This window comes from Anas acuta, chromosome 23 (genome assembly GCF_963932015.1).
Source record: "Anas acuta chromosome 23, bAnaAcu1.1, whole genome shotgun sequence".
Classification (NCBI taxonomy): domain Eukaryota; kingdom Metazoa; phylum Chordata; class Aves; order Anseriformes; family Anatidae; genus Anas; species Anas acuta.
Window position 1 is genome coordinate 3,418,318 of NC_089001.1, and position 26,848 is coordinate 3,445,165.

The following is a 26,848-nucleotide window of genomic DNA, read 5'->3' on the forward strand; positions in this document are numbered from 1 at the left end:
AGTCACAACTGTGAGCTTCAGCTGACCCTCATCCATCCTCCAGACCTCAAGCCAGAGCCCATGGCTCTGCCCAGGCTTGTTTGCCCACCAGCTCTCTGCTTCCCAAGCTGCACAAAAGGGCACAAGCCAGAGCTTTGCCTGTGACTACTGGCCTTGGCATGCTCAGCCTTCCCTCAAGCCTGCTTTGCTCAGGAAAAGCTTCAGTTGCCCTCCTTAAGACGCAGAACAAAAGAAAATTACAGCATTTTTTTCTTTTTAAAAAGAGAACATGACTTTATTGGAATTATTATCACTCAGGGGAGTTTTCACAAGAGCACAGCGACTCCAAGGGCTGCCACCTCCCCAGGCCAGGCCCCCAAAGCCACACTGGAGATCCATCAGGAGTGCAAGCCTCCTGCCTTTCTGACCATGTTAATCCACTTCCTCGCCTGGATTCACAACTGCAATGAATTCAGGGGGCACCTCTAAAGTTACTTCATGCCATTTAATCTCTCCAGACACCTTCCTGCACCCCCAGCCAAGACAGGTATCAGCACCAGGCAGGGCAGGAGGCATGGAGCTGCTGGGACCACCCCACCACAGCAGCACCACCACCTTTCCCCTTCTGTGACTCTGCAGCAGGAGGAGAAAGTGCCACACAAGCAGCCTCAGGGCTCCCTAGGTCTATAAAGATGCTCTTCTCAGTGAAGTCTTCAAAAGCAGGAGGGAAGGAAAGGCAACCAGCCTCGCTGAGCCTGAGGGGAACTCGAGGCCATTTGTTTCCCAGCTGTAAGCAAGGTTTTTATGGGAAGCAGAGGGATCCAAACTGCAGCCTCAGAACGAGGGAAATTCACATTAAAACCCCAGGGGAAAGTCAGAACACAATTCTGAGAGGTAAAGACAGCAATAGAACTGGTCCATACTCTGAGACCTGCTGGTATGGAGCAGACGTTACACTGAGATCTGCCTAAATGTCCCTGTCACCACTGACAATGCGGGCATGCACTGGATTCTTGTTGGCCTCGCATTCAGCTTAATTGATCTGTAATAAATCAGTCCCAAAACAGAAAGCAGCCAGAGAGGACTCAGATCTATCATCTCTCACACAAAAAGTGCCTACTTAAAGAAAAACAATAATCCAAGACTAGATAAACACCTGCTTATGGAGTTTATCAGCACTAGCCCAGTTCTGGATTCCTGTTTGCAAGGAACAGGGCCTTGTAAGCGCCAGAGTCAAACTCAGGGAGGTCACAGTGCTCTGAGATCAAGATCTGCTCGAATGCAAGCATCTAAATAAAAAGAAATGTGTCAGTAAAAACAATGAGGTAAAACATTGCCTCACCCTCAATTTCCATCGCTTCACACAAACGACAACTCCACTGTACCCCTACGACTACTCTGATTCTCAAACTTTCATCCAAGTTCTTGGTCAAATGTTTTGCCCAGTTTCTGGATTAGGTAAGAGTGAGGCTGAGTTAAGTCTTGGCTAGGTCACCCCACTATCTGGTTACACCAGCAAGGGGATGGTATTTTCCTGATTAGACTTTCTGGCCCTACACCATAGCTGCAGGCCGGTCAGGCCCAGCATTAGTGCCCTGCTAGAGGCTGCACTGCTGCTGGAGAAGGCAGCAGACGTGCTCAATTCCTCACACTTACACTTAAATCTCCTTTCTACCAGCTTTTCTGCACACCTGATTCATCTTCTCTGTGGGTGGCGGAAAGCTGCTGGCACCAGAAAGTCAATTCTGTGCCACTTTCAGGAGTTCTCGTCACCAAAATGGGCCTCAGGAGCCATCCCAAGGGCCCCTTCCACAACCACCATTAATGAGCTGTCAGGTGCCCGTTCGTTTTCACAGGTGCATTCGTACTCCTCAGGCTTGTCCAGGAAGGGAATTTCTTCAACATTTTCCTCCTCACGAAGTGGCAGATCTCAACCAGGAACCCCAGAGATACGAGGTACATGGCCAGGCCCCCGGCCTTGAGGAGCCAGCTGGGCTGAGGGGACGCCAGCATCGCGTACATGATCAATGCTCCCCCCACGATGCGCAGCACGAGGAAGAGGAGCACGAAGAAGAAATCCACCACCTCGCCCAGCAAGGTGTGGTAGCGGCCCATTTCCCTCAGAAACCAGCGGGCCTGCAGCAGGGGGTTGGTGATCTCGCTAACGAAAACAACTGCATTGACTTCCGTGGCAGACTTGCCGAGCCCCAGCACCATGATCATGCCACAGATGCTCAGCGTGTGGTGGAGCAGCATGAGGTCCCCCTCCGTCTGGAAATACAGGCACCAGCCCAGGTCAAAGATGAAGTAACCCAAGGTCAGGGCCAGCACGTGGATCTGAAGAGGTGTGTTTGGTGAACCTGAAATGAAAGATGAACATAAGCCTGGGGTCTTAAATAAGACAGACTTCTAAAATACATAGCAAACAGGTGGCCAGCATGCCTCTTTCCTCCTTGCTTTCCGTGGTTATCCTACAGGACATGAACCAGGACACCTGGCTCTGCTCTCCCTTCAGACTTCAGCCCACCCAGAAAACCCAGGCCGGTCATCCCATCCCACCACGCTTGGCTTCTCCTTTTCTCTCCACCCTTTCAGAAAGCAGGGTGGGAGAGCCTGACCCCACCAGCAGAGCTATGTGAGATTTAACGATAGAAAAGAACAAACCCACAGTCAAGTGCCAGCAGTTATTATACCCTTCAAGATGCGAACAGCGTTTAGTCTGTTCTCCACATTGCCACACCTAGCAGTAATAGCACCATAAACTCAGCCTGAAAGTCTTCAGTAAGTACATGAAAAGAACAGCAGCAAGATTAAAAATAAGAAGTGCTAGGAGCTGGAGAACAAGCAGGGGAGTTGAACAAAGTCATGTACAGAACCAGAGGAGTCATGTCACCAGCAGATGACAAGGACGTGTGTCAGGGTAAAACTCCAAACATACCTGCATGGGTTAGAGGCCAGGGGCCATCCAGGAGAGCCACGTAGCCCGAGAGGCAGGTGACAGCCACGCCGTGCAGCAGGGTGACCAAGCGGCAGCTCCACTCGTGGGAGCGGTGCCTGTGCCAGTGGCAGCAGGCAGCATACAGGGACAGCCAGGCCAGCAGGCTGCACGCCACCTCGAGAACGATGGACACCATCCTGCTGAAGGCAGAGAGAGCGAGTTGTGAGCACAGCAGCTCCGTCACCGAGGGGTGATCACCTGGCCCTGCTTACTCATGTGGAAAAAAACCAGGAAGGAAGGAAAAAAAAAAAGAAAAGGGGAAAAAAAAAAAAAGCCACATGCAAACAACCAAAAAAGTCCCAGATATGCTTCGCACCCTTGCCATGAGCACAGCACCCTGCAGAACAGAGCTGGACCCTCTTTAGCACTATTCTCCTGCACACCCTTCCTCCTTCCCACAGCCCTAACACCAATGGGAACAAATCCCCACAGCCCCAAAACATCCCACAGCTCCCTGCCCTGCTTGGGCACATCTGGAACCCCCCAGGGAAGGGACCCCCGAGGGAAGGGACCCCCGAGGGAAGGGGCAGCCCCTCCGGCTCCTTACCGAGCTCAGGGCCACTGGGGACCGGCTGCAGGCTCCGGGAGCGCCCGGGGAGGCGGCGCTGGGGCTCCCCGAGAGGTTTTTATCCTCCCCCCGTCCCTCCCTGCTCCCCGCCCCCGGCCGGCACCTCCTGCCCCTCCGTTGCCCTGCCCCGGGGGGGGAAAGGGGTCGCGGGAGTAAATCGGGAGAGGTTTTTGGGGAGCCTCCTCACCGCAAGAGTCCCGAGCTCTGGGCTGGCAGCTTTGCGTCCTAGTGGAGGGGAAGGAAGCACGGAACAAAAGTGCTCAGGCAAGTAGGGGAGGTGCTTTTGTCCTTTTTTTTTTTTTTTTTTTTTTTTAAAAAAAAAAAAAGTGTTCTGGAGTCCCTGTTGAAGTTTCCTGCGTGGTTTGGTGGAGGTGACTGCAGGGAGGGAGGAGGAGGAGGAGGAGAGGGGAGAGGGAGAGGCAGGATTTGGGGAATGGGGCGAGCGATGGGGCAAATGATGGGGCAAACGATGAGGGCAGGGGGTTGTACCATGAAGGGCTGTACTTCCTCCACGTCCTTGTGATGAGCTTGGAGTCAGTGTCACGCTGTTTCTGTTTATTAAGTCACTTAAAAATCTGCCTGAAGGAAACTCAGTGCCCCCAGCAACCCCAAACCTTCCTACAGAGCTCAGGGAGTGGAAGCAATCACGGAGAGCTTTAGGACCTCACCTAAGGGTGCTTTTTTTTTTGGGGGGGGGGGGGGATCTCACTGCAGCTCTAGCCCTGCAGGCTCAAGCTACCCAGATCTATAAAAGTGAGCCTGAATTTAAGCCCAGCTTCTGATGGCATTGTGTAGGAGGGTTAGGGTTAGGCTCTCCACTAATGCTACCAGGAAGGTAAGCCCCAAGGCCGTGAGCATCAGGGATGATGAGGGCACCCGAAGGGAGCATTTAGACACTTAGAAAATTCTCAAAGGCACCCTTCAGGTCACGGGGAAAACTGGGAAGGGCAAGGACTGAGCCCTGCTCTCCCTACTTGCTCTCACTCTTCTCACAGGTGGAAAGCAGAGGAGGAAAAGCAGAGGATGAGTAGAAATACCAACAGCAAATTATTCCATTTCCAACCCTTCCCAATCTTGCTTGAACTCAGGCACAGCCAAACAGCGTGGGTGTACCAGGAAGGACACAACCTCTGGATCCTGATATCCCACCCCCTGCCCCTTGCACACTCGCTCAGAGCTTTGGGGTCGCTGCAGCAGTCGCGTGGAGGGGTCACCCTCGATGTCAGCCACGAGTATTGGCTTTAGCATCTCCTATGTGCACCCTGACATCTGGCAGCAGAGAGGAAAATCAGGAGAATTTGTTCATGGTGTACACTGAGGATTCTGATTTAGCTGCCTATGGCTGAGAAGAGCAGGAGCCCAACTTCCAAGAGCATGCCATGTCCTTCCCCTGGTTTTTGTGTGAAGGGGGATCTGGCTCATTTCTCCAGCAAGCTTACGAGTGACCAGACAACAGATAAAAGATGAAGGGGGTTGCACCCCTCATTCTCAGAAGGAATAGAGATGGGGGACAGCTGACAACCGACTCTTCCTTTACTCCAGGGGTCCCATCACTGATGCTTGAGTCCTAACGTGGAGGAGCTCTCCTCAAAGAGAGGCAGGGACGGGGTGCGGAGACTGCTGTCAGGCACCAGGGCTGCTCTGGCAGCAGGTCAGGCCCAGGAGATGGTGTCAGTTCTTGAAGCCACCATGAGGCACCTCTGCTTGTGAGCAATTGTTCCCTGCGTTGTTTATTTATGGCTGTGGGAGGTGACTCTTGGTCTTGGAAAGCTGGAATTTCCTGCCCTGTGTATTTTTTAATCCCTAAGCTGCTCCTGAGAGATTGGAGCTATTCCTAGAAGACAGGGGAATGAAAACCTTTCCCTTCCAACCGTAGCTTTTTCTGAAAGAGATAAGCTGCTAGGTTTGTTTTCCCATTCAGGACTGGTTTATCAATAAACCTGAGAGCCACTTTATTGTGTCGGCAAACCTCCCAGCGGATATCAGCTCTCCTGTTGTGTTTGCACAACACCTGGCACAGCACGGCTTTGATCTCAGCTGCAACACTAATGTGCAGGTGCCGCTACCCAAGAACTTTGTAATTTCCCTCCCCAGCTTTCAGGATTCCTATTTGAAAATGTACTTAATGCTGCTTTTGTGGGAGCAAATTATGTAGGGGAATTTCTGAAAATGAAATATTAGTTAGCTGGATTTTGATACTGATACATCTTGTCTATATTATTAAAATGCATACATGTACAGAAACTTATAAATACATGATTGCAAATGGTAAATTGCCTTTCGCTTCTCTGTTTGTTTTTTTTTGTTTGTTTCTTTTTTTATTTTTTGGCAAAGAGGCTCACAAACCTCTGGGACCCTTCACCGAGGGCTTAAGCACATTCTCAGCTGCCTCTGAAATCAACAGCTCATCTATGCTGTTTAAAATTTGTAGGCTAGGGTTATGAAGGCAATCAAAATGGCCAATTCTGAGCTTTTAATTAATCGTCTACAAAATAACCGGACATTTTTCACAGTACAAATGAGCTTGAAACCTGAGTTTTTCCTCTTAGTATAATAAATGTCTCCTCTGACGGCAGCAGAATCCGCTGTGATGTTCGTCAGTGGTGACCTGTGCTGTTTTGCGCAAATTGAGGACTGGGAGGAGGAGAGGATTGTCATCGCCTAATGGGGATTAAGTGGTTTGTCCAAGGTCATGCAGGAAGTGAGTGAATAGGTTGTAAGCTAAGAAAGGTGGCCCGAAAGCACAGAATCAGGTTTAAATTCATTCTTCCCTTACGCTAGCCTTTACATATTTGTAATTGCCAGAATTTTTGTAAATATTAGAGTCATTGTCTTAGCAGCATGACGCACGTTTCCAGTATGCAGCAGAGCTTTAGCTGCGAGAATTCTGCACCTTAGCAGGGAGAGGCCACAGCAAGGCCCCTTCGTGCTACCTGAGCACCTTTGTCGGATGGAGCTGGCTTTGAATAAGGATCAGAAAATTGTTGCTGACTCCGGGATCTTCTTAGGGGTCTGTTTAGTGCCAGAGCAGGTGACAGCCACAGCTCTTTTTCAGCCCTGCTCAGAACCCAACCCCTGCTCACTTTATTCATAGCCTGGTGGCATGCTCGGTGCAGCCACGTGCTAATCACTTCTCAGGCTGGCACAAACCCCCCAGCCCGGTTGTTTCACCCTAATGTGCAGGATCCTCAGTGCAGAGGGAGGTGTTTCTATGCAAGGCCTCAGAGCAGAGGCGGCTTCTCCAGGGGGATCACCAGTTTCCCACTTACCCACACCTCATGCTCGGGATGCGCAACATCGCTCCTCCAAGCCCCAGCCACCTGGAGGATCATTTCATGACCCATTTCTCTCCCTGACCCCCAACCAAAAATCCCGTGCTTAAGGCACACAGTGCAAAATGCTATCTTTTTAATTCCTATCACAAATAATTCCTACTCCGGTTGCACAATACTGGTCTGGTAAGAGTCCCTGCTATAGGGGGCAATGGGAACCCTAAACAACATGCCACAAAAACCCACCCTCGTGGCTGTACCAAACCTGTCAAAGCCTTTAGAATAATTATACTCAAATAATTTGTTTCCCATCTCTAAATAAAGTTGGAAAGCAATAGAGAACAAGGCTTGAAATCAACCCTCCAAGCATGTAAGAGCATTTAATTAATGGCAGAGAGAAGGGCCATAGCAATTAGTTAGATGAATACTTCCCACCTACATTTCTTGCTTTCCCACCAGAAAATGCTTTTTAAACGACAACAGATTTTGTTGCAAAAAATAGAAAGTTTCATTTAATTTTAATGTTTCCACTGAAAAAAAAAATGGTATGACGAAAATGTTTTAGTTAGAGGTAAATGGGTGATGTGGGGAATGCAGGAAACAGGAATACAGTTTCTCCGTTCTTTGTTGCTGCTGCTTTTGCTGATGTCAGAACATTTTTAAAAAGTGGTTTAATATTTAAAAAGGAAATATTTCTCAAATTCTATTTTTCAAGAGATGTTACCATAATCTTTTTCAATCCTTTCTCATTGTTATCAGTGTCTGCTTCTATACCATACCACACTTGAAGCGACAAATGCAGTTCCACGTACAATGTGCTTGTAGGACTCAACACTTTGTGTAAAGGTAACTGAGAAACTCTTAAGGTCCACAGACCCACTACGGCAATAGTGTCATCACACAGCACTGAAGGAGTAGGATAAGAAACAACCAAATCAAATACATTTTTCCCCAAAAGAAGTAACAAAGGATAAATTTTACTATTAAAAAAAAAAAAAAGCTCACATTTGCCTAAAAAAAAAAAAAAAGTAATTGGAAAAAAAAAAAAAAGACTACTACTCAAAAATGTCTATTTACAACCTCTGAACCAAATGCTCATTTACTCTAGTTTCACTGAATTAATTACCTGTACCCATTGACAACCTGACCAGGAATTTGTATTACTCAAGTCTGCTTTTACAAAATTAAATATCTGCCTCTTCTTAAGAGGCGAGTTGCAAGTAACCACGATTTCCCTGGCAATATGCTGTGACAGTTGAAGCTTCCTACGCTTTGGCGTCTGATGATATTAAGAAACCTTGCACACAAAATCCTCGAGATTCACACCTGAGCAGTACAACCTGTCCCCCAGGAACGAAGGGCACGCTGCAGGGATCAGGCCGGCTACATCACTTACAATTCAGGACAAACCACAACACACACACCCCTCTGCTCCGGAGAGGTTGCTTTCGTTTGGTACCAGATAAAGCCCAAAGGATGAATAAAAGAAAGAAGAAGGGGCGGCCAAGACTAATCCTCGTCCCATCAAACCAACACAAATCGCTGTTGTGTTCAGTTGGATCAGAAGTGCACCCAGTGTTTTACTACAGTGACATCCTCCAGCGAGGCCAGCTGTGAGCAATAACAAGACCTGGACACAGATTTTGCAAAAGGAGGCAATTTTTTTTAAAGGAAAAAAAAAAAAAAAAAAGCTCTAAAATACTTTAAAAAAAAAAAAAAAGAAAGAAAAAAAAAGGAAAAGGAAACAAACTTTAGAAACAGGGCAGAAGGGCTCAAAGCAAAGCAGGTTTGGTGGTGGATAAAGCACAGTGCCATTGACCTTGGAAGTCTATTGAAAACCAAGGCTCACATCTAGATACGGGTCTCTGGTGAAATGAACTGGGTAACCTCGGCTCAGTTTGGGGGTTATGGTACGTGTGCGTGATAGTAACAGCATGGCAGACCCTCCTTGTGGGAAGCTCTGAAATGAGTGAGGGGGAAAAAAAGAGGGTCCTGACACAGAAATCCTTCCAGATCAGGGATTGCCAGGCAATCCAGTGTGAATGCAGAGATTTGCAAGCAGAGGGCAGTGTTTCATGCTAATAGTGCTAAGCAAGGGCTCGTTCTCGAAGTGAATGCATGGAAGAGTACTAAAATGTCACTGGTGGTGGTGAGAATCCTTGGGGAAGGTCAGCTGCAGTTTGAGTCCCTGGAGAGTTCTGCTGCTCTGGGCTCCCCTAAACAAGACCTTCATTTGGCAGCAGTTTGAAGGCACTGGAACGCCAGATGTTGCCCCAAGCATTGTTCCTAGAGAAGTTGGTCCATAGCTAGAAGTCAGAGCTCCTGTTACACACGGTGGAGGAGTCATCTCAGTGGAGGTAGGTAGGTTGATTCCATCGGTACCAAGATCTGTTTGCGACACAGGGAGTAAGAGCTACAATTGCATGCTGTTAACTTTTTCCCTTGAAATATCAATCATTCCTATTCTGTTTGTGACCCTTCTTAGACCTGGCAGCCAGCAAGAGATCCTTTTTCCCGTAGGAAGCTCGGAGCAAAGCCCCCGTCTTTCTAAGCAGCAGCTTGCACGGAGCTCAGGATTTCACACGCTGCTGGACTTCCTCTGGGTAAGAGCAGGTCTGATTCATGGCACAGGATGCTCCGTGACTCAGAAAGCCCAGAAGCTACACGTAATGCCCTCTGCTCTCGGTTGCCTTCCTGCTAACGTAGCAGCCTTGGTGCCACGTGCAAGGAGCCGCGGAAACTACAAGCACAGAGAGAGCTCAGCAGCACAGGCTGCAGCAGGGGAGCAGTCAGTGAAATAACTAGAAGGGCTCTGAGCCCTTGTGTGCGGCTTAATCCTTTTGTAGCATCTAAAGGCAGGGCAGAGGAAAATTGCTGTTCTTGTTTTATCTGCCAGTGTGGGATCATTACGCTGCAGCAGAGCTCTCTGGTTGGCACTACCGGAGAGAAACCTGGCTGTGGAGAAGTTTATCAAAGCAGAAGCAGCAAAATAAGCCTTCCTCTGCTTCCTCCACACACAGAATTAATTCAAGACAGTCCTTAAGGACAGTGCTTCCATCCAATTCTGTTTTTTGTTTTGTTTTTTCTTTTTAACCAGCACAGTATTTCAGGCAAACCAGATTTACTGTTTGTTTTTGGGCTGCAAGCTCTTCTCTAAAGCCCCCCTGCTTTCCTCCCAAGCCCCCCAGTACCCAAGGAGTGAGCCATGTCCCCCCGCCTTACCCTGAAGAGTTGAAGCCGGATGAGTTCATTGCAGCTTTGGAGTTGCTCTGGGCTGTGCTGGGGCTGCTGGCATGGAGTGCACTGCCAGGGGACGAGGGCCTGCTGGAGTTCCCTGGGGAACACGATGATGTTACTGCACGGCAGAGAGAGCAGAGTGAGGCTGGGATCCCCTTCTCCTGCCAAGGAAAGCCCAAGCCCAAGCCCTTCCACTGTCCTGTTCGTCCTGCACCCTGCTCTGTCTGGTTTCTGTCAGAGCAAACCACACCTCTGCCATTGCTCCTCTGAAGAAATGCAGTTACCTGCCCCCCAAACACCCTCTTGGTTGGCTTCCAGGTGCATGCCTGGCTCCCAAACCTCACCACCCCAGCTAGGATTATCCTGGGAGTGTTACCATGCCCAGGATGCTTTCCTTGTCTTTGTCCCAGACAAGAAAAAACTCAGCTCTTCTCATCCCCCATCCACCCACTACATGAAGCTAATTTCCCTGCCCCAAACCAAAGGTCTATTAAAGAGGTGCCTGCAGAGGTGGCCTGGAAGCCAAGCAGCAAGAGAGCAAGAGCAGAGGAAGGAGGGAAGGAACAGGGGGGAGAGAGTTTGTCACGGCTTACCTGTCCCAGGCATGGTGCTGTGCACCGGGTTGACAGAGAGGGGCCCCAAGGACCCTGAGGTAGAGACCTGGGGAGGAACAGAAGCAGACAGTCAGCAGCTGGCACTCCGAGGGTGCAGACCACAACACGCCACTCCTTCGTGTTCCCTTTGGAGTGTGCTGGCTCCCAGGCAGACTTATCTACATCTGAGCCTCCCACCAATGCTTCTATTCACGCTCTATTCTGCCAGCACAGTTCCCATATCTAGGGTCGGGCAAAGAAACCAGGATGAGTATGATGTGTGCCTGATACTCCCCACACAGCTCTACGTTTATGGATCAGCTGTGGAAAAGCCTGAAATTGCTGCGCTTCCTGAAAGCTCTGAGCTCCAGCCAGGAGGAGCCCCTGCCCTTTGGATGCTTCAGACTGGATGTTCTCATGCAGAAACACCCCGGCTCGTTCTGGTCTCGGGCACAAATCATCCCTTTTCCTTTGAGGAGCTCTGGATGGGTGAGAATCCTCATGTGACAATTACTAATTTGGTGGCTGTAATCAAAGCGAGCCTGGGGCATCTGGTGTTCAGCCGTGATACTTTAACTACAGGCAGGACTGATGAGCAAAGCCATACTTTGTGCGACGCGCTCACGGGGAAGCCAGTCACCAAAGCTGCTGCTTCAAAAATTCACGGCTTGCAAGCAGCGCTTTGTGTTTGCGACTGCAGCCCAAACGTGTTGTGCAACAAGTGACCAAGCTTCTTGTGATGTTTTTCTGCCTTCTAATGGATAATTCTAAAACCCAGAAGATTTCGAGATAAAATGTTGCTTGTGCGTGTGTACTCTTCCTCCCACTCACATGTGCTGCAGCACCAACAACACCGTAGGGAGGTTCCTGCCACTTTTCTACATGGAAGCAACTAAACAACTATTAAGTAGCAGAAATGCAATAGCAGCTTGTTATCCAGAACAGCCACTCTGATTACAGGGACACGCTTTCACTAACTCTCACAGCAGCTTCTTTCTCTCATCCTTCCTGGCAATGAAAATACACTTGTCAAAATGTGAATGTACAATGAGGGAGAAGGACAAATAGCGCTGCTGAAGTGCGTTCTGCATTTCTAAACAGATGGAAAACACCACACTGTGAAGTAAGTGGTTACTATCAGGTTTCAGACTCAACCAAATTGACATGACTGGATGTAATTCTGTTTCCGTGGAATGCTGAATTCCTCCTCCATTAACTCTGGGAAGGTTTTGTTTGCCAGTCTTAGAGTGAGAATTTTGGGGATAGCACCCCTATTTGGATAAATTATCTTGCAGTTAGACCAACTTATACTTTCTGGGAAATGTGCATTTTTTTCTTGTGATTTCTTATCAGTGTTTTCATTAAAAGAATGCAAAATGTTGTTCTATAAAGGCAGTTCTGTATCCCCTTTTCCCTTCCATGAGCAGCACATGCAGCTCCTTAGCCCAAAGTCTCTCACCAGTCTGGAGTTGTAGATGGGTGATTTGATGGGGGACGGCATCGGGCAGCTGATCCGTTTTTCCTTCTGGCGCCGGTTGCAGAACCAGACCCGAACCACCTCCTTTTCCATGGAGAGCTGCTCTGCTATTAAGGAGATCTCCTCTGAACTGGGCTTGGGGTTCTGCTAAGAAAGGGCAGGAGGTTAAAGAAAGCCTCGAAGGTCTGTAACTTGCAGCATCACTGCCTGCTTCTGCTGCTGGAAAGGCAGAGGACGAGGGTGGGGTTGGAAGTAAACTGGAGAGGGGAGAATATTTGCTTCTAAGGCAAAGGGTAAACATTTGGGTGAGAGATTATGTTCTGTGAACCAGAAAGAGCCTCTGATTCAACATCAGATCTCATGGAATCAGCGGGGATGAGTCAGTACCTGGCCCTGCTATTGCATAAAGCACCGAGCTCTTTGATCTTAACAGCACCCTAAATCATTGCTTGAGGGGAAGCTAATGACTGGTGGTCTTCTTATCACCACACAGGACACACGAGCTCCGAGTGCTGGTTGTACACCTACCTGCACCATCTCACAACAACCATTTCATCTTTGTCTTTCTCCATCCCTCATTTATAAACGGAAATAATAGTACCCATCCTTTTTTTCTGACTCACTTATTTTCTGGTGCATTTGACAGCATTTAGCTCTGCGGTTTTTGATCTGAGTTGGAGACTTCAAGGCAAAAATAATACCCAGCACGGAGATGCCAAGACAGTTTTCCTGTTACAAAGAGCACTTCATACTAGCTAAAAAATGAGCTGCCCATAACAATCTGAAAATGACTGCCTTTTGTTCTCATCAACAGTCTTAGGAGGAAAATTTGATATGATCAGATATGAGGGAGAAAACAAGAATAAATGAGGGCTGGTCAAAAACAGTTCTGAGGAAATATTCTCAATGGGTGATGCGGTCCTGGTGATGGGCTCTGCTTCTGAAAGGATTCAGCAGCACCCTGAGGAGCGATGCTCTGCTCCTTCCTGCACTTGCAGGAGCTGCTCAGCCAGGCACCCACATCTCTGCAGTGCTGGGGCCAGCAGCTGACCCCAATTGCCAAGGGGTGACCCCAATTGCCAAGAGGTGGGTGTAGGAGGTCAGCTTTGGCCAGGGCACTGATTAGTGCAAGAGAACAGGTGATGAAATCATAATTGCTTTCAAAACATCCTCTAAGGAAATAATGGGGCCTAATTTCTTTGCTTTGACTTTTCCCTTGAACTCCTTTGAGCATTTTCTAACCTGCTGTCAAAACAATTTATATATTTATTTACTTTTGACTATTTAGCGCTGCTACTATGACCTAGCAAATGGCAAACCCAGGGACAGTTCACAACACATTGGAACATTTTCCCCTCACATCTTGAAATCTTTTCTCCAGCGTGGAGCGAATGTTGGTCTCAATGCTGGTCCGCTTCTTCCTTTTCCGTCCAAACATCTCGTTCACTGAGGGGTAGGAATTGGGAGTGCTCATGGAAGAATCCAAAGGAGCAGATTCTGGGGAAGGAGAAAGGGGAAAAGAGATACTGAAGAAGATCACAGGTTATTTGCATTCCCAGATCCTTTCTGGGGACTACAGCACCTCCCTAAATAAGTGAAGTGCTCCTACATTATGCATAATTCCTCTTAAAACTGCTTCAGCACTTCCAGATCCATCAATCAATCAATAAATATAAGTGATAAAAATGTTAATAAAACCACCATTTTTTCTTCTTCCATCTTAATTTCCACCATGCTCTGATGCGGACCACACATTTTCTGACGTTTTAACGTCACACAGTTAAGGATGTTGATTTACCTCCCCAGGGTCAGGCCTCGTGTAGCTGAGACACCTCCTGACGTGGTAAATTGGTCAAACACACAGCTCCTGACGGGCACACGAGACCAGTGCCACTCCTGCTGCTGGGGATTCCCCTCCCAGTGATATCCTCCTTTTCTAGGCACTGCTCATGGGCTGATGGGCTGATCTCTGTCACAGCACTCCCTGCCTACTCTTGCCAGTTTGCCCAGGGAGGGACAGGACGGACTAGCCCAGAGATTTGCCCCAGGCCATGCAACAGAGGCTGCAGGAGCAGATTGCCCCAGACACCAAGTGGCAACGGGAAGCCCACATAGCTAAAGCAAAAAAGCAGATGTGCTTTGCTGTCTAGGCTGTGAGCAACAGAATTGAGAAGTCTGTTGTCAGAGGTCTTAAATTTTTCTGGCTTTTGTGGGAGGCTCCTGGATGGATCCTCGCCTGTGCTGGTCAAAATCAGCGGTGTTTCTGCATCTAACGTCACCCACCTGCGTCACTCAGCCACTTCTCCAGCAGGGGTTTGAGCTTGCACATATTCTTAAAGCTTAGGTTGAGAGCCTCGAAGCGGGAAATGGTGGTCTGGCTGAAATCATTGCCATAGAGCTTCCCCATGGCAAGTCCAACGTCTCCCTGCCAGAGAAGACCCAAATCATAACATGTAGTCAGAAAAAAACCCCTCACAGCTCCCTGCTGTCACCATCTCTTGTCCAGAAGAGATGTCACCGAGTGTCCATGCCCACCCTCCACAGAAAAAGACCTCTCCTCCCACCAGAGTCTTCCCCATGCTCCTGAGCCTTTGTATATTGAAGAAGGTGTGGGATGAGGTCGTGGTAATGAAATACTAGGAAGGGTTTGTCTCTCTGTGTTTGGAAGGGGATATTTATTCCTAATCCAGCCCACCCTCCATCCACTCCTCTGCCACAGAATCCCCCAACCCACCACGTGTGACACCGACGTTCCTACGGACGAGGCCACTCACCTGTGTGAACCCTAACTTGATTCGCCTCTGTTTGAAAGTCTTGGCAAACTTCTCCAGCTCCTCCAGGTCACTGGGCTCCTCAGATGCTCCCGACGGAGTTAGGTGCTTGGCCACTTGCAAATGCTGGGGTACATCCAGGTGAGGTTCAACTGATGAGCCAGGGAGCCCAGAACGGCCCACAGCCTGTTAAAACAGCAGCAACAAATGCAGGGAGTCACAACGACAGAGAAAAACACGTGGTTTTCACTGCCATTCACCCTCGGTGCAGTGCTTTAAGCTTCTCAGGGTGGGTGAGTTACCTGTGATGCCAGGCTGGGTCCTGGCTGGGAGAGGAGAAGGCTGCCCTGCTGCTGCGGGAAGGAGAGGAGGTTTGGCTGCAAAGCTGGGGAGAGAAAAAGAGATGTCTGATCAGATCAGCTCCTTCATCAGCACCTAGGCAGCTGAGCATCGCCCTGCACAGCCTCGAGAAGCTCTGAATGGAAAACGTCAGCTCGTTCTTGTTCAAAATATGAGAATTTTGGCCATCGCAAGTGTGGATGGCTCTGAGCTGGGGTATGAGAATGACAAGGGTTTATTTCTCTTTCTTTCCATGGCCTTTTAACCTGAAAGAGATTTCTAGAGTGATGATGGAGGTAAAATATTTCAGCCATTGATCCCTGCGTGAGGTTGAACTAGGACACAGACGTTTTATATAGACATCTAACTTTGATTTCAGATGTCAAGTAGCTGAGAATTTATCACATCCTTAGCGGTGATTTCTCCCAGTACTTAATCACTGTAACTATTGAAAATGTGCATCTTATTTCCAATATGAGCTTTGCTGACTCCAACTTTCAGGCACTTTATCATGTTAAAAACGTCCTGATCCTACAGTTAATCTCATGAGCCTACCCAATCTGCTCTCTACTATGCATTTCATTTTGAAGTGTCATTTCAAAGCCATCTGACCCTTTCTATTCTACCCTACTGTATTTCAAACAAATTGAATTTCTTTTGGAATTTATACACTGACACAAAGTGATGAAAGGAAAAAAAAAAAAAAGAAGGGAAATCTATAAAACTAACAAAAAGTAGTATTTATGGACACTGTGTAATTGTTCAGTTGACAAGCTGCTGAGCGCAAGCCCATATGTCTTACAGGGAATGTCCTAAAGGATTTAGTAGAGACCAAAGCAATGTAGTTCCATATAAATTTAGTTAGGTTCTTCAAGTCTGTTGTGGTTGAAGCTTATAGAATTTAGAGAGGATTTATAACCTTTCCTGAAACAGGCAATATATTCAATTGATTGGAACTGACAATTATAGGGAAATCTATAGACATTTATGGACTTCTGCTGAAAAAGGAAAAAAGATCATCTCCGAAATATCTTTCTCTCCCTCTCCGTCTTTTCTTTTTTAATTTAGATCTGAATGTGCAGGATCCCATTTATTTATTTAGATTGGTGTTTCAATAAGCCTTCTCTAATGCTGGAACAACTTTGAATTTCAAATGCAGGCTGGTAATGAGGTGCACATTTTTAACAGTGAAGGTAATTAATCACTGGAATGGCTTGCCTAGGGACATGGCGGATGCTCTGTCATTTGGAGTCTTTAAAAACATGATTGAACACCTTTGCAAAAGCTAAGCTCTAGCTCAAATGAAAATTATGGACTGGATTCAGGAATCACCGGTTTGACAGCTGATGAGATGGAGGCTGTGTTTTTGTGAGATGAAGTCTTCAGCAGCAATATTTTGGCTGAGAGTATTCCCAGCATCTCCCTGGCTGCCTGTTTCCACCTTTGCAGCACTGAGCTCTCACCCTCTCATCCAAGCGTGCCAGCGTGAGCTGTCTGAAGGGCTGCACAGTGAATCAGATCAGCGCATAATGAATCAGGCCTGGGAACTTATCTGGCTAAAAAAGAACTTTAAAACACTGAAATCAAACCCAGACTTGTGGCCTCTCGGAAAGGTTAAACCCACAACCAAGTCCCTTTGGCTGTGAAATCCGTGAACGGATGTATCCATCAGTCAGAGCTCAGGAAGGGTTGAAGATGTTCCTATATTCCTGAGGGGTGGCCCCAGGGATGGCTTCAGGAATACTCCACGCACCTCACCGGCATGAAGAGCGCTTCACCTGCATCTCTACCAAACCACTCGTGCCACAAAACCCAGCTGTGCCTTCACTTTCAGTCCCTCAGCGCATGCACGCAGCGGAGGATCATTAAAACTTGACAATCGTCCATTCAAAGGGAAGAGATCTTGCTCAAAAAGCTGGCTGCTGGCCAGAATACCCAGTCTGCAGCAAGTCTAGAACCAAAAAGGGGTCATGGCCAAACAAGTGGCCATCTGTTGGAAGGGCTGCAGCTGCCAAAGGAAGTCACTTAACAGAAGAAATTGTAGTTCTATAAAAAGAAGCAAAATGCTATTTTCCAGCATAGTGCGTTTCATATACAGGAATAAAATCGTGCAGCGAGCAATAGATTATCCCGACCCTGACAGCTCAAACAAACTAAATTCTAGACTACTGTTAAATATACATCAAGTGGTTTCTTGATGCATCGCTCAGCATCGTTTGGCAGAGAGAAGAGTGCACGTACTGTCAATGAGAAATAGGCTTCCCAATTGCCTACAGTGTGATATTTCTCTTTCAGAGCATGTGTACAATTGCATTTGAGCTGCAGAGATGTTATGGTTCTAATGCCAAATTTGGGCTCCTATAGAGGGACTTCTGCGCTGAGAATGAGTGAAGGACCCAAGTCCCTTTGCATCTGCCAGGTTATGGATCGACGTCTGTGTTTGTCCACAGGCAGCATGAAGCTTCATCAATGGCATGTCTGTGTCCCAGAGGCTGGAGAAATGCCATGAAAATATCGGGGATAAAAATAGAAACACGAGGTCTTTCTTAAGCACTGCGTTAAATCCTCTGTCCTTTCATGATGCTGATTACACTCTGTTTCAGAAGTGGTTATCTCTCCTGTCCTCTCCCGCCCCGTGCCTTGGAGCAAGGTTGGGAACAAGCAGTGGCAGCCCCACTTTGGAGCTCGCTCCCAGCCCCACGATGCTCCTGGCTGGATTGGACCTCTTTGCTTGGTGCCAGCACCATCCTTCCACTAGAGCAAGGGGGCACTCGTGGGATGCAGGAGCTGTGGGTGCTGGCAGCAGAAGGGGCCAGGCACCATCAAGGTGGGGAAATCGAACAGGGTAGCTTGAAAGCAAGAGTCAGGAGAAGGGAGGCTCTCCCTGGATACGTGCCCACATATTACAACGCCCCTTTCGGTTTTGGTTGCTCTTACCTTGTTGCCCTGCCTGGGACTGAGAGAGAAGAAACTGGGGAACTGACTGCATGTGACCAGGGAGCAATACCAGCTGCTGCAGGGTATGAAGAGAGCTCATATCCTATGGGAAAAAGAAAAGGGAACAGCAACGCTCAGAGATGTCTGCTCTTCACACAGCATCATCTCCCCCCGTCCCTGGTCTTTTTGCACTGTCCCTGACCCCTTTCTCGTTTTTCATTTAGCTGCCAACACATCACATGCGTGCACAGGAGAGCTGCAGATCCAGAGCTACTCAAGGATATGAAGTTTTTCAGCTTTATAAGAAAAATGCTGTGCACACAGACATCCACGGGGAGAACGTCTACTTCTAACTGAAAAAGTTAATGCTTGAAAAACAACATTTTTGAGGGACTGGAAATCAAAATCTCCTTATTAAGAAGCAACAACAAAAGCCCTTGGATCTCAGTTTCTTACAGATATTTTCTTTTCAGAGAATGAACTCCCTAAAATAATACAGAAAAGGTGCAGTGGGCTGTCCCATCTCCCAGCTCTGAGCCTGCTTGGCACAGAAGGCTGACTTCCCCACCAGCCGTGTGCTGGGATGGGAAAGAAGCAAATCCCAGCAAGCGCCCAATTCTCTGCACCACCAGAAAACGCACTGCAAGGGACACAGCCACCTGATCCAAAATATTTTCTGATCTTTGCCATGGGGACTCCCCTCCCTGCACCGAGCTGAGCAGGCAATAGGTACTGAGAGGCAGGGAGTGCATCCCAGAGCTCCTTCACATCCCTGGGGTCCCACGTCTTTTGTAGGGATTAGGGCTAAGAGTTTGCATTTGTTTGGGGTAGAGAGAAAAATGCTGCAATAAAACCAACTTTCCTGAGAGGTGTGTTCTTGAAGGAGCTCGTTGCTCTATAAGATGAGCTCTTTAAGCTTCTCAAGAACTGTTATGAAGTCTTGGGGAACTTCAAAAAGGCTGTGTCATGTAAGAGGTCTGATTACCCCATAAAAGAATGGGGGAAGAGATTACTGAGCAGCCATGTGGCCTTCCAGCATCTAACTATATTAGAATTTAACAATTGTTAAGTGTTAAACTCCAATTTTTTACCTTAGGGGAAAAATAATAAAAACTCAAGTAATCAATTCCTTCTCTGATATAAATCACTTGGAGCCAACATGTTCAAGGATGGCTCAGATTAGGAGTTAATCTAACCTGGGATTGTATCTCCAGCAATGACATTAACCAGGCATTCAGGAAAGAGGAAGACCAGGACAAGCATATCCAACACTTCCCCTTGGTATTGTCTCAGTCTCCAATTATTTTCAGCTCAAAGGGATTTCCTGAGCATGGTGCGGTTTTGCCTGCTTAGAAAACCCTCAAAGGAAATCTCTTCCAAGTACGTGTCCAGTCTGCCTTTGAACCCATGTAAACTTTCTGCATCCTTTGGCAAGGCATTACACAGGTCTCCTGGCTGCTGCAAAAAGAGGCTGGGGAGGAGACTTTGCCAATTTACTGTCCATCATGTCCTCAAGTCTTCATTTGTCACTGCCAAAAGGTGCATCTAATTTGGCAAGTGTCTCTTGAAACCAGCCTTTCCCCTGGAGATTCGTTAACTCAGCCCCTGATGCCCCAAAGGCACTTACCCCTGCGATTTGACTTCCAGGCATCATTGATGATCCCTGTACAAGGTGTCCTGACCTGGGGGGGATCGTAGACTGCAAGGAATCACTGAGGTCTTCGGTTTTAATCTGAAAAAAAAAGAGCAAAGCAGTTGTAGCCTTAGGGAACAGACATGGGCCGCGGGATGGTAAGAAGTTAGAGAGGCTGGAAGGGACGGGGAAGGGATTGCTTTCAGATTAGGGGGAGAAATCAGGACCTATTGCTCCTTCCTGGCTTTGCAGAAAGGTAGGGGTTGTTCCCCACTCCTGCTCTCCAGTTTATATATTTTTATGTCAGTACTAGGTTAAAGGTTGGACTAGATGGTCTTAGAGGTCATTTCCAACCCGAATGATTCTACGATTATAACAGGAGAATAATCTTCCTGCTCTGCTAAACCAAGGGGAAGCTTGCTGTTTGCTCAATTAAATCACATTAATTAAAACACTTGAGAAAGTTTCCAGTCACTTCACAGGCTTTAAAACACGCGAGTGCTTTCCTCAGACAAAACCCTAAGACGTTTTGTGGTGGTGTTAGGAAGACACGATGCAATTCCCCTTTATAGATCACCACTCATAACCTGGCAGTGGGTGTCTGTAGATGGCCTCACACATTGTTCTGCAGGTAGCAGAGAGTGGTACCAGGGAACAGAAGAGGAAAGATCATGAAGTAAAAGACCTTAAAAAGCAGTATACCCTTCCAGACTTGAAAATACACCACCCTGGGCACCACATGTAGCAAACTATGAGAAAGCAACAAGAAATGGGGAATCCTGCTGTACTGGCAAGGAAAAAAATCTGGCAAAGAAAAAAATTTCTTCCTTAGCTAAAAGAAGCTGTGAGGAAAAATTGACAAACTTCACAGGTGTCAGCCCTTTGTCCAGTGGTCATTTTTGTCTATTTTAATGTTCAAGAAAGATTCCAGTCTACAGAAACCATTATTTCTGAGTCCACATTCTTATATGGGTTCTTAAGAATTTACCCAGGGACCAGAACTGAATCCTTACGTTTGGTTTACCTGGTAGTCACAGTATTAATTTTTAACATTGCTACTACATTTAAAAATAATAATAAAATTACATCCTTTTGTACTAGCTGATATTTTTAATTTTTTTATTTTATTTTATTATTTTTTTCGGCAGACAAAGCTTCAGAGGAAGCAACCTGGCTGGGGAGATTTTAGAAGTTTTTAGAATAATTCCTGAAAGTTGAGGAGCATCTGTATGCAGACGCTGTGCAGACGCATGAGAAAAGTTATAGAGATCTCTTATAACACATTTTCTCTAATAAAAGATGCACTCAAACAGTTCCCAGACAGGCTCAGGTTTTTCCCCGAGCATGAACATGCCTACAAGAAGGCTCACACCGGCAGTCCCCTCCTAATTTAAGCCTTTCCAGTGCAAGAAGAGGCTCCAGTTCCTACAAACTGGAAAGAACAGGATGAAAACAGATAGGAAAGGTCTTGAAAACCTTGTCCACGGACTCAGCATCTCAGGTTCACTCTTACTACTAGGACTGAACCTTGCTATCCCTCATAAATTAACCCCAACATCGCCCAGAATTTGAGCGGGGTTGTGTTTGCTGGTGTTTTGGAGTGCTGGTACGGACTTTAAGTCGTGCAGCCTTCTACCAGCAGAGGGGGACAAGAAATGCCCCTTTAAAAACAATGGTCCATGTGGGTTTTCTTGGCTGAAGGATCTTTTATTTCAGTTTGAGTAAAGCAAACAACTACACAACCCCTCCGTGCCCCAAAGAGAAAGAGAAAGTGCGATCAGAGGGAGCCGACCCGATAAACATTAACCTCTGCATTTTGGAAGGTGCTGTGCAGAGGGAAGAGAGTTACAACATCTCCTTCAATTAAACTACAGCTCTGGATACTGCCGAAACTAGTTTTGCAATAAGACCAGCTCCTTGCAACAAGGCTTATACATGCTGTGAATTCCAGTTCTTTCCTACCTTTCAGGTCGGCATGATCATCCCACTTAGCCTGGCGAAAAAATCAGCTGGAAAGAGCTTCTTGATCACTATCAACACGGATAGTGTTTAAGTTACTAAATGTTAGGCAAAGGGCTCGGGAGAATGCACCGTTACCCTTGAGCCATCCAGTCACCGCAGGGAAATGGTTTTATGCACTTTCTTTTCCTGAAGGTGCATTAAAAAAAAATATAAAAAAAAATACAGGTATATATCATCCGAGCCAAAAAGTGGAAATAAATAAATAAATGCTACTCCTGCTTGCAATTCATGCGTGTCTGCCTCGTACAATGCAGTCATCCAAGGCTGAACAGTCCCAAAAAGAAAAGATATCCGCGTGTTAGAGGACGAGGCACTTGATCCCGCCTGGGTTACGATCCCGATAGGAGCGGAGTGTTGTCGAAGCGCAAGCCATTTCCAAACTGAAATCAATTTTTACAGCTGCCAAGCGGAATGATCTGGAAGCGTTCCAGGCCGAAAGGGGTGTGTAGCTGCATCCCGGCATCGCACAATATGAGAACGGGAGGTGGGTTTGGCAAAGGACCGGTTCCCCATTTAAAAACAACAACATCTCCCACTGCTCCTTCCCCCGGCCCTGGAATTCTCTGGCTCTCTCCTGCGCAGTGGGCGGGAACCTGGGTGTTCTTGACAAATCCTTCTCCCCTGCACCTTTTTTCATTGGTTTTAGGCTCAATTTTACTTCTCCCTCCTCTTCCTCTCCCCACCAGGCCTGCAGCTGGCTAATTGTTCATTAGCAAGAGTTCGGGGCATATCCAAAACTTTGGGGATGGTTTATGCAAATCCTGCACCTTCATTTTTTCCCCAGCTAAACCGGCACTGTTACCAACTGTACGTTAGAAAGAAACCAAACCAAAAACCCCAAAAAACCACACACATTGTGGGCGAGGCCACTCAATATCATGAGACTCCCTTAAAATAATGTAAATTTCAAACTAATAAAACGAGGGGAGGAGTTGCCTTTCTCCTTTCCCAGTGCATCTGACACACGTTTGCTGTTGTTTTCTGCAAATGTGAGAGTTTTCCTTAAGGAACCAAAGAAGGTTGAAACAAAATCAGCTCGTGTAGGTGTTTGCTGAGATCCGTGCTAGATGACTGTGCACAAAAAAAAAGAGTGATTGGGTTAAAATCAGGGCCAGGTCTTGCTGTGGTCCCCCAGTCCTTTGCTTTTACATCGTGGTCAGGGCAAGAACAAGAAGGCATTGTGAATAAATCTCAGTTTCTTCCTATCCTATGGGGTTTGGGAAAATAATGCTATGAAGGAAAAAAAAAAAATGAACTTGGAAGAGAGGAGGGGGGAAAAAGGCAGTGCTCGGAGGCACCTGGGCAGTCTCAGGGCTGGGGCCCCTGGGCGGCAGGTAACGGCAGGTGGCGGCACCCGCACGCCGAGCTGCCGAGGGCTGGGGAGAGAAATCACACTTGCAAATCTCCAGTGGATGTTTTCACAGCCTTAAAATAGGGTCAGCTGCCCCCAAGCAATCCCTGTGAAAAACACAGGAAGGGTGACTGGATGGAAGGAGTCCCTTCCTTAGTTGGCTAGCGCGTCTGCTGGGCACGGCCAATGATGGATTGGTTCTTACCTATCTCTAGCCTGAAAACAAAAACAAAAAGCAAAACAAACTAAGAAACATATTGAGGGCGATGGAAAATGATCAAAGCTCTTCAGCTTGCTTGCGCAACTGATTTGTGGAAGGTGTTTCATAAACATTTCATAAGAAGGAGAATTATGAAGAAAACATCTCCCAACCTGCCTGCAATTACTGCACAAACTCTTCCTTACCAGTAGGAAGAAGGGGAGGAAAAAAAAAAAAAAGAAAAAAAAAGTACATCTGTTTTGTAACTGATCTGTGAACTTTTGGCAAACATTCGGCTCATGAAAACATCCTGCAGACATATTGCAAAGCTGTAAAAAGCCAGCCTTACACGAGGAAGTTGGAAAGATTCACGTTAGCAGCTCCAATCTCAGCGTGTGGAAGGCTGTCCGACAGACAGACAGACGGACGGACGGACTGACCCACACCTGATCCGATGAGGCCACAGCAGGATGCCATCGGTTGCACAGGGCTCAGGCTGCAGCCTCCTGGTGTAACCCAGCGAGGTGGCTTGGGATGCTTCACGGCATTCCTGTGCTTACAGGATCAATTAGCAATTCAGCTAACGAGCACCAAGCAACCAGCCGTGGTCCCCAGGCCAGCAAGCATCTGCTGCTGGCTGGGAGCACTTTGCAGGTGACATTAGTGAAGAGGATGGCGGAGCAGTGCTAAGGTGGGACGGGCTGATTCTGCACCCGTCTGGGATGCTCTCCCCAAACCCAGATAAGGGGTGCCCCTACCCTGCCCGAGAGAGGCAGTGAAAGCCACGCCAGCCTCCTCCAGCAGCAGCTGCGGTCGTCATTGTAAAACCGGAGACAATCGGATTTGTTGTGCAGTTTCTATTTAGACGGCAACCTCTTTGAAACAGGTATTTATCTGCCCTCGTATCTGGCTTATCTGAGAGTCAGCAATTCACAACTGTTTAAGACTTGGACTTGCTCACATCCCTCCCCCTGCAGCTGCAAAGGGCTCCGGCTGTTGGGAAGAGGCTGCGCAGAGGCTTTGGAGCCGCTTGCCCCTCAGTGAAGGAGAGCAGCACGTTTCTTCCTGGGCTGAATCACTCCCAAAGCATTATTTCACACAACTGGGTTGCCTGAAGTCAAGGGAGGAAGTCTTACGATGGAAACAGGTATCAAAACTGGATCCAAGGCTATTGCAGCTGAGCCTTCCCACCTTCCAATGGCGTAAGTGTACTTCTGTGAATTACCTGCACACGTGGGCACCATAAAATAAAACACACACTAATAATGAATTATAGCAATAATAATAATAATGGGCTTGCAATTACTATTTCCACATGTACTATCCTGCACATGCAGCGAGGCTTAACAGACACTCAGGAAGAAAGCAGAAAGCCCTCCTGCTAATAGGACAATATTCGCCCTATAAAATTCGGTATCCTTTCACATTAAAGAGTGGGATTTTCAGAAGCTGTCAGCATGACAAAAGCAGAATTAATCCCACGCTGAATGCTTAGCAGACAACATCCTAAAACTCAGTAATGGCAACACACTGAAAAATTAGAATGTAATCCCTAACCTCAACACACCTGCATCAGAGCTTTGAGGCGTTTGAGTCTGTTAATTGAGGTCTGATCTGATATGCTTCACCCTCTGAGCTGCAGCTCAGGACGTGAATGGCTGCGCCGGAGCCGTAGTAAAAGTGGGGGTGGGAAATCAAAACTAAGTGTAACCGAGCTACGCGCTTCACAAAGGGAAACAAACAGAGCCACGCTCGGCTTTGCGTTCGCAAGCCTTCTGATGCAGCATTTCCCAAGTGTTTCTGCTTTGAAGCAGAGAAGAGGAAAAAGAAAGAAGCCATCCCTCTGCTCCACGCTGGGTGATAAGCCTCCAAACGATCACGTGCAGCACAGCAGGCTTCCAGAGCAGCCACCAGGCACGGGAGAGGAGAACTGAAGGCAGAGGTGGGGTGAGCACCTGCCCCGAGAGGCTGTGCTCACGTCTGTGCTGCCTCTGTGCGAGCCCCAGGAGCACAGCGAGGGCTTGGAGTGGTGACCTGTGGTCAGAGAGCACCGAGCTGGCAAAAGGATGCTGGAAAGCAACAGCTTAGAGCATCTTCGCTCTTGCTATTGGTACTCAGGCATGTGGTGCCTTCCCTGCCAAGGCCTGTGGATGTGCCAAATTGGAAGTATTTAAAAAAAAAAAAAAGGGGGGGAGGGAAAGATGCCATTTTCTTGGTCAGAATGGTGAGAACCTCCAAACAGAACATGGAAAACTGTTTTACCACCGTAAAGGCTGCGATTTCTCCCACGGCTCCTCTCCAGGACTCTCCTCCCCAGCCCTGAGCCCAGAGGTGCTGCCATCGCTGCTGCCCCAGCCTCGCCGAGCGTTGCAGCACTGCTCCTGCATCTCCCGATTCCACTTGCCCAACTTCCAGAGCTCTCCAGAACTCCACCTCTGCCTACACCTTTGTGCTTATCTTCCCCGCTCCCACCCTGGGCTGCATCCCTGCCCCTTTCCTTATCAATCCGATTTCACACATGCCAGGCTTCGTTGCTTCTCCCATGCCCTCCTGCATGCTTGCACAGGTCCCCTGGAGCCTCGTCATGTTCCTGTTGAAGTCAGCAGCAAAATTGCCTTATTGGTCTTTTACGGGGGCCAGAACCAGACCTTTAACCAATTCCCTACGTGAAAAATTTCCCCTTTCCCGTGAATCCCTTGCGTAGGGGGGAGCAGACCGTGCTGATCCTGTATTCTCTGTGCCCTCTGGCTGCCAACCAGTCAGAAACCACCTAAATACCTGGCACTGCCTCCCTGCTGCACAGCACCGATGTCCCCGGCTCAGTCATCCGCGCGCAGGGCAGGGCGAGACGCGGGAGTCGTGGCGCAGGGAGCCTTCGCTTTCCGCCCCATCCCACATTGGAAAAGGAATGAACTTGGAACCAGCCGGCTCCCGTGACTGGGGCTGGCTCCATCCCAGCTCCGCAGGTTTCTCTGATTGGTTCGGGGGAGTTTTGGCACCCGCTGCCGCGCCCCGGGGAACTGGGACACAAGGAGAGCAGCTAGAGGAATTGCATTAAGCGCACACAAGTCATATAATTAAAAAAGAAAGGGAGAGTGAGAAAGATCAACTTCGCTGGAGAGTATCGCATAATTTTTCAGTTGGGGTGGAAGGAAGGAGGCTGGAGGTTGAGGGAAGAGGGAGCCGGTTCTCTGCTCCCAGCGCGGGGGCTCTGGCATCCTCCACGTGCCGAGGAAGCAGGCGAGAGGGTGTCCTGCGAGAGAAAACCCAGCATCTGCCTCCCAAGGGGCCGAGCAGCTCCAGCTCACCCACTGATTTCACATGGAGCGCTGGCACATCAGCACCTCTGGGCCGGGAGAAAGTGCACTCTGATGTCAGGCTTCCAAAATTAGAGGCCTTGCTTGAAACCCCATCACCTTCACCTTTTTATGCTATGACTTGCCCTTCTGCAAAATGGGTGCAGGGCCCCACC

The 26,848-nt window shown here is 48.0% G+C and overlaps 2 protein-coding genes across 6 annotated transcripts in view; both read right to left on the bottom strand.

Moving 5' to 3' along the window:
• Positions 1 to 244: 244 nt before the first annotated feature.
• On the bottom strand, positions 245 to 3,843 carry LOC137843676 (TLC domain-containing protein 5-like). 4 transcript variants are annotated; one of them, XM_068659230.1, is made up of 3 exons: positions 3,733 to 3,843; positions 2,918 to 3,117; positions 245 to 2,339 (listed from the first exon to the last, which is right to left on the bottom strand). In XM_068659230.1, the coding sequence occupies exons 2-3, from the start codon at positions 3,111 to 3,113 to the stop codon at positions 1,801 to 1,803; spliced, it is 735 nt and encodes a 244-aa protein (XP_068515331.1). In that variant the 5' UTR covers positions 3,114 to 3,117; positions 3,733 to 3,843; the 3' UTR covers positions 245 to 1,800. The 4 variants fall into 4 exon arrangements, with proteins under 4 accessions (XP_068515331.1, XP_068515332.1, XP_068515329.1 ...); XM_068659231.1 differs by having other exon boundaries at positions 2,918 to 3,114; positions 3,733 to 3,821; XM_068659228.1 differs by lacking the exon at positions 3,733 to 3,843 and adding an exon at positions 3,525 to 3,606.
• Positions 3,844 to 7,318: 3,475 nt separating this feature from the next.
• The window catches only part of POU2F3 (POU class 2 homeobox 3), a 41,073-nt gene continuing 21,543 nt past the window's right edge, over positions 7,319 to 26,848 (bottom strand). The window contains exons 5-14 of one of the 2 annotated variants that reach the window (XM_068659219.1): positions 19,799 to 19,903; positions 18,172 to 18,274; positions 15,198 to 15,280; positions 14,899 to 15,081; positions 14,408 to 14,549; positions 13,485 to 13,621; positions 12,107 to 12,268; positions 10,648 to 10,714; positions 10,040 to 10,172; positions 7,319 to 9,205 (exon numbers count right to left, since the gene is read on the bottom strand). In XM_068659219.1, coding sequence (XP_068515320.1) covers positions 9,166 to 9,205; positions 10,040 to 10,172; positions 10,648 to 10,714; positions 12,107 to 12,268; positions 13,485 to 13,621; positions 14,408 to 14,549; positions 14,899 to 15,081; positions 15,198 to 15,280; positions 18,172 to 18,274; positions 19,799 to 19,903 — 1,155 coding nt within the window. In that variant the 3' untranslated portion in view covers positions 7,319 to 9,165. The remainder of the gene's footprint in view (positions 9,206 to 10,039; positions 10,173 to 10,647; positions 10,715 to 12,106; positions 12,269 to 13,484; positions 13,622 to 14,407; positions 14,550 to 14,898; positions 15,082 to 15,197; positions 15,281 to 18,171; positions 18,275 to 19,798; positions 19,904 to 26,848) is intronic. The other variant, XM_068659220.1, reaches the window with a different exon arrangement.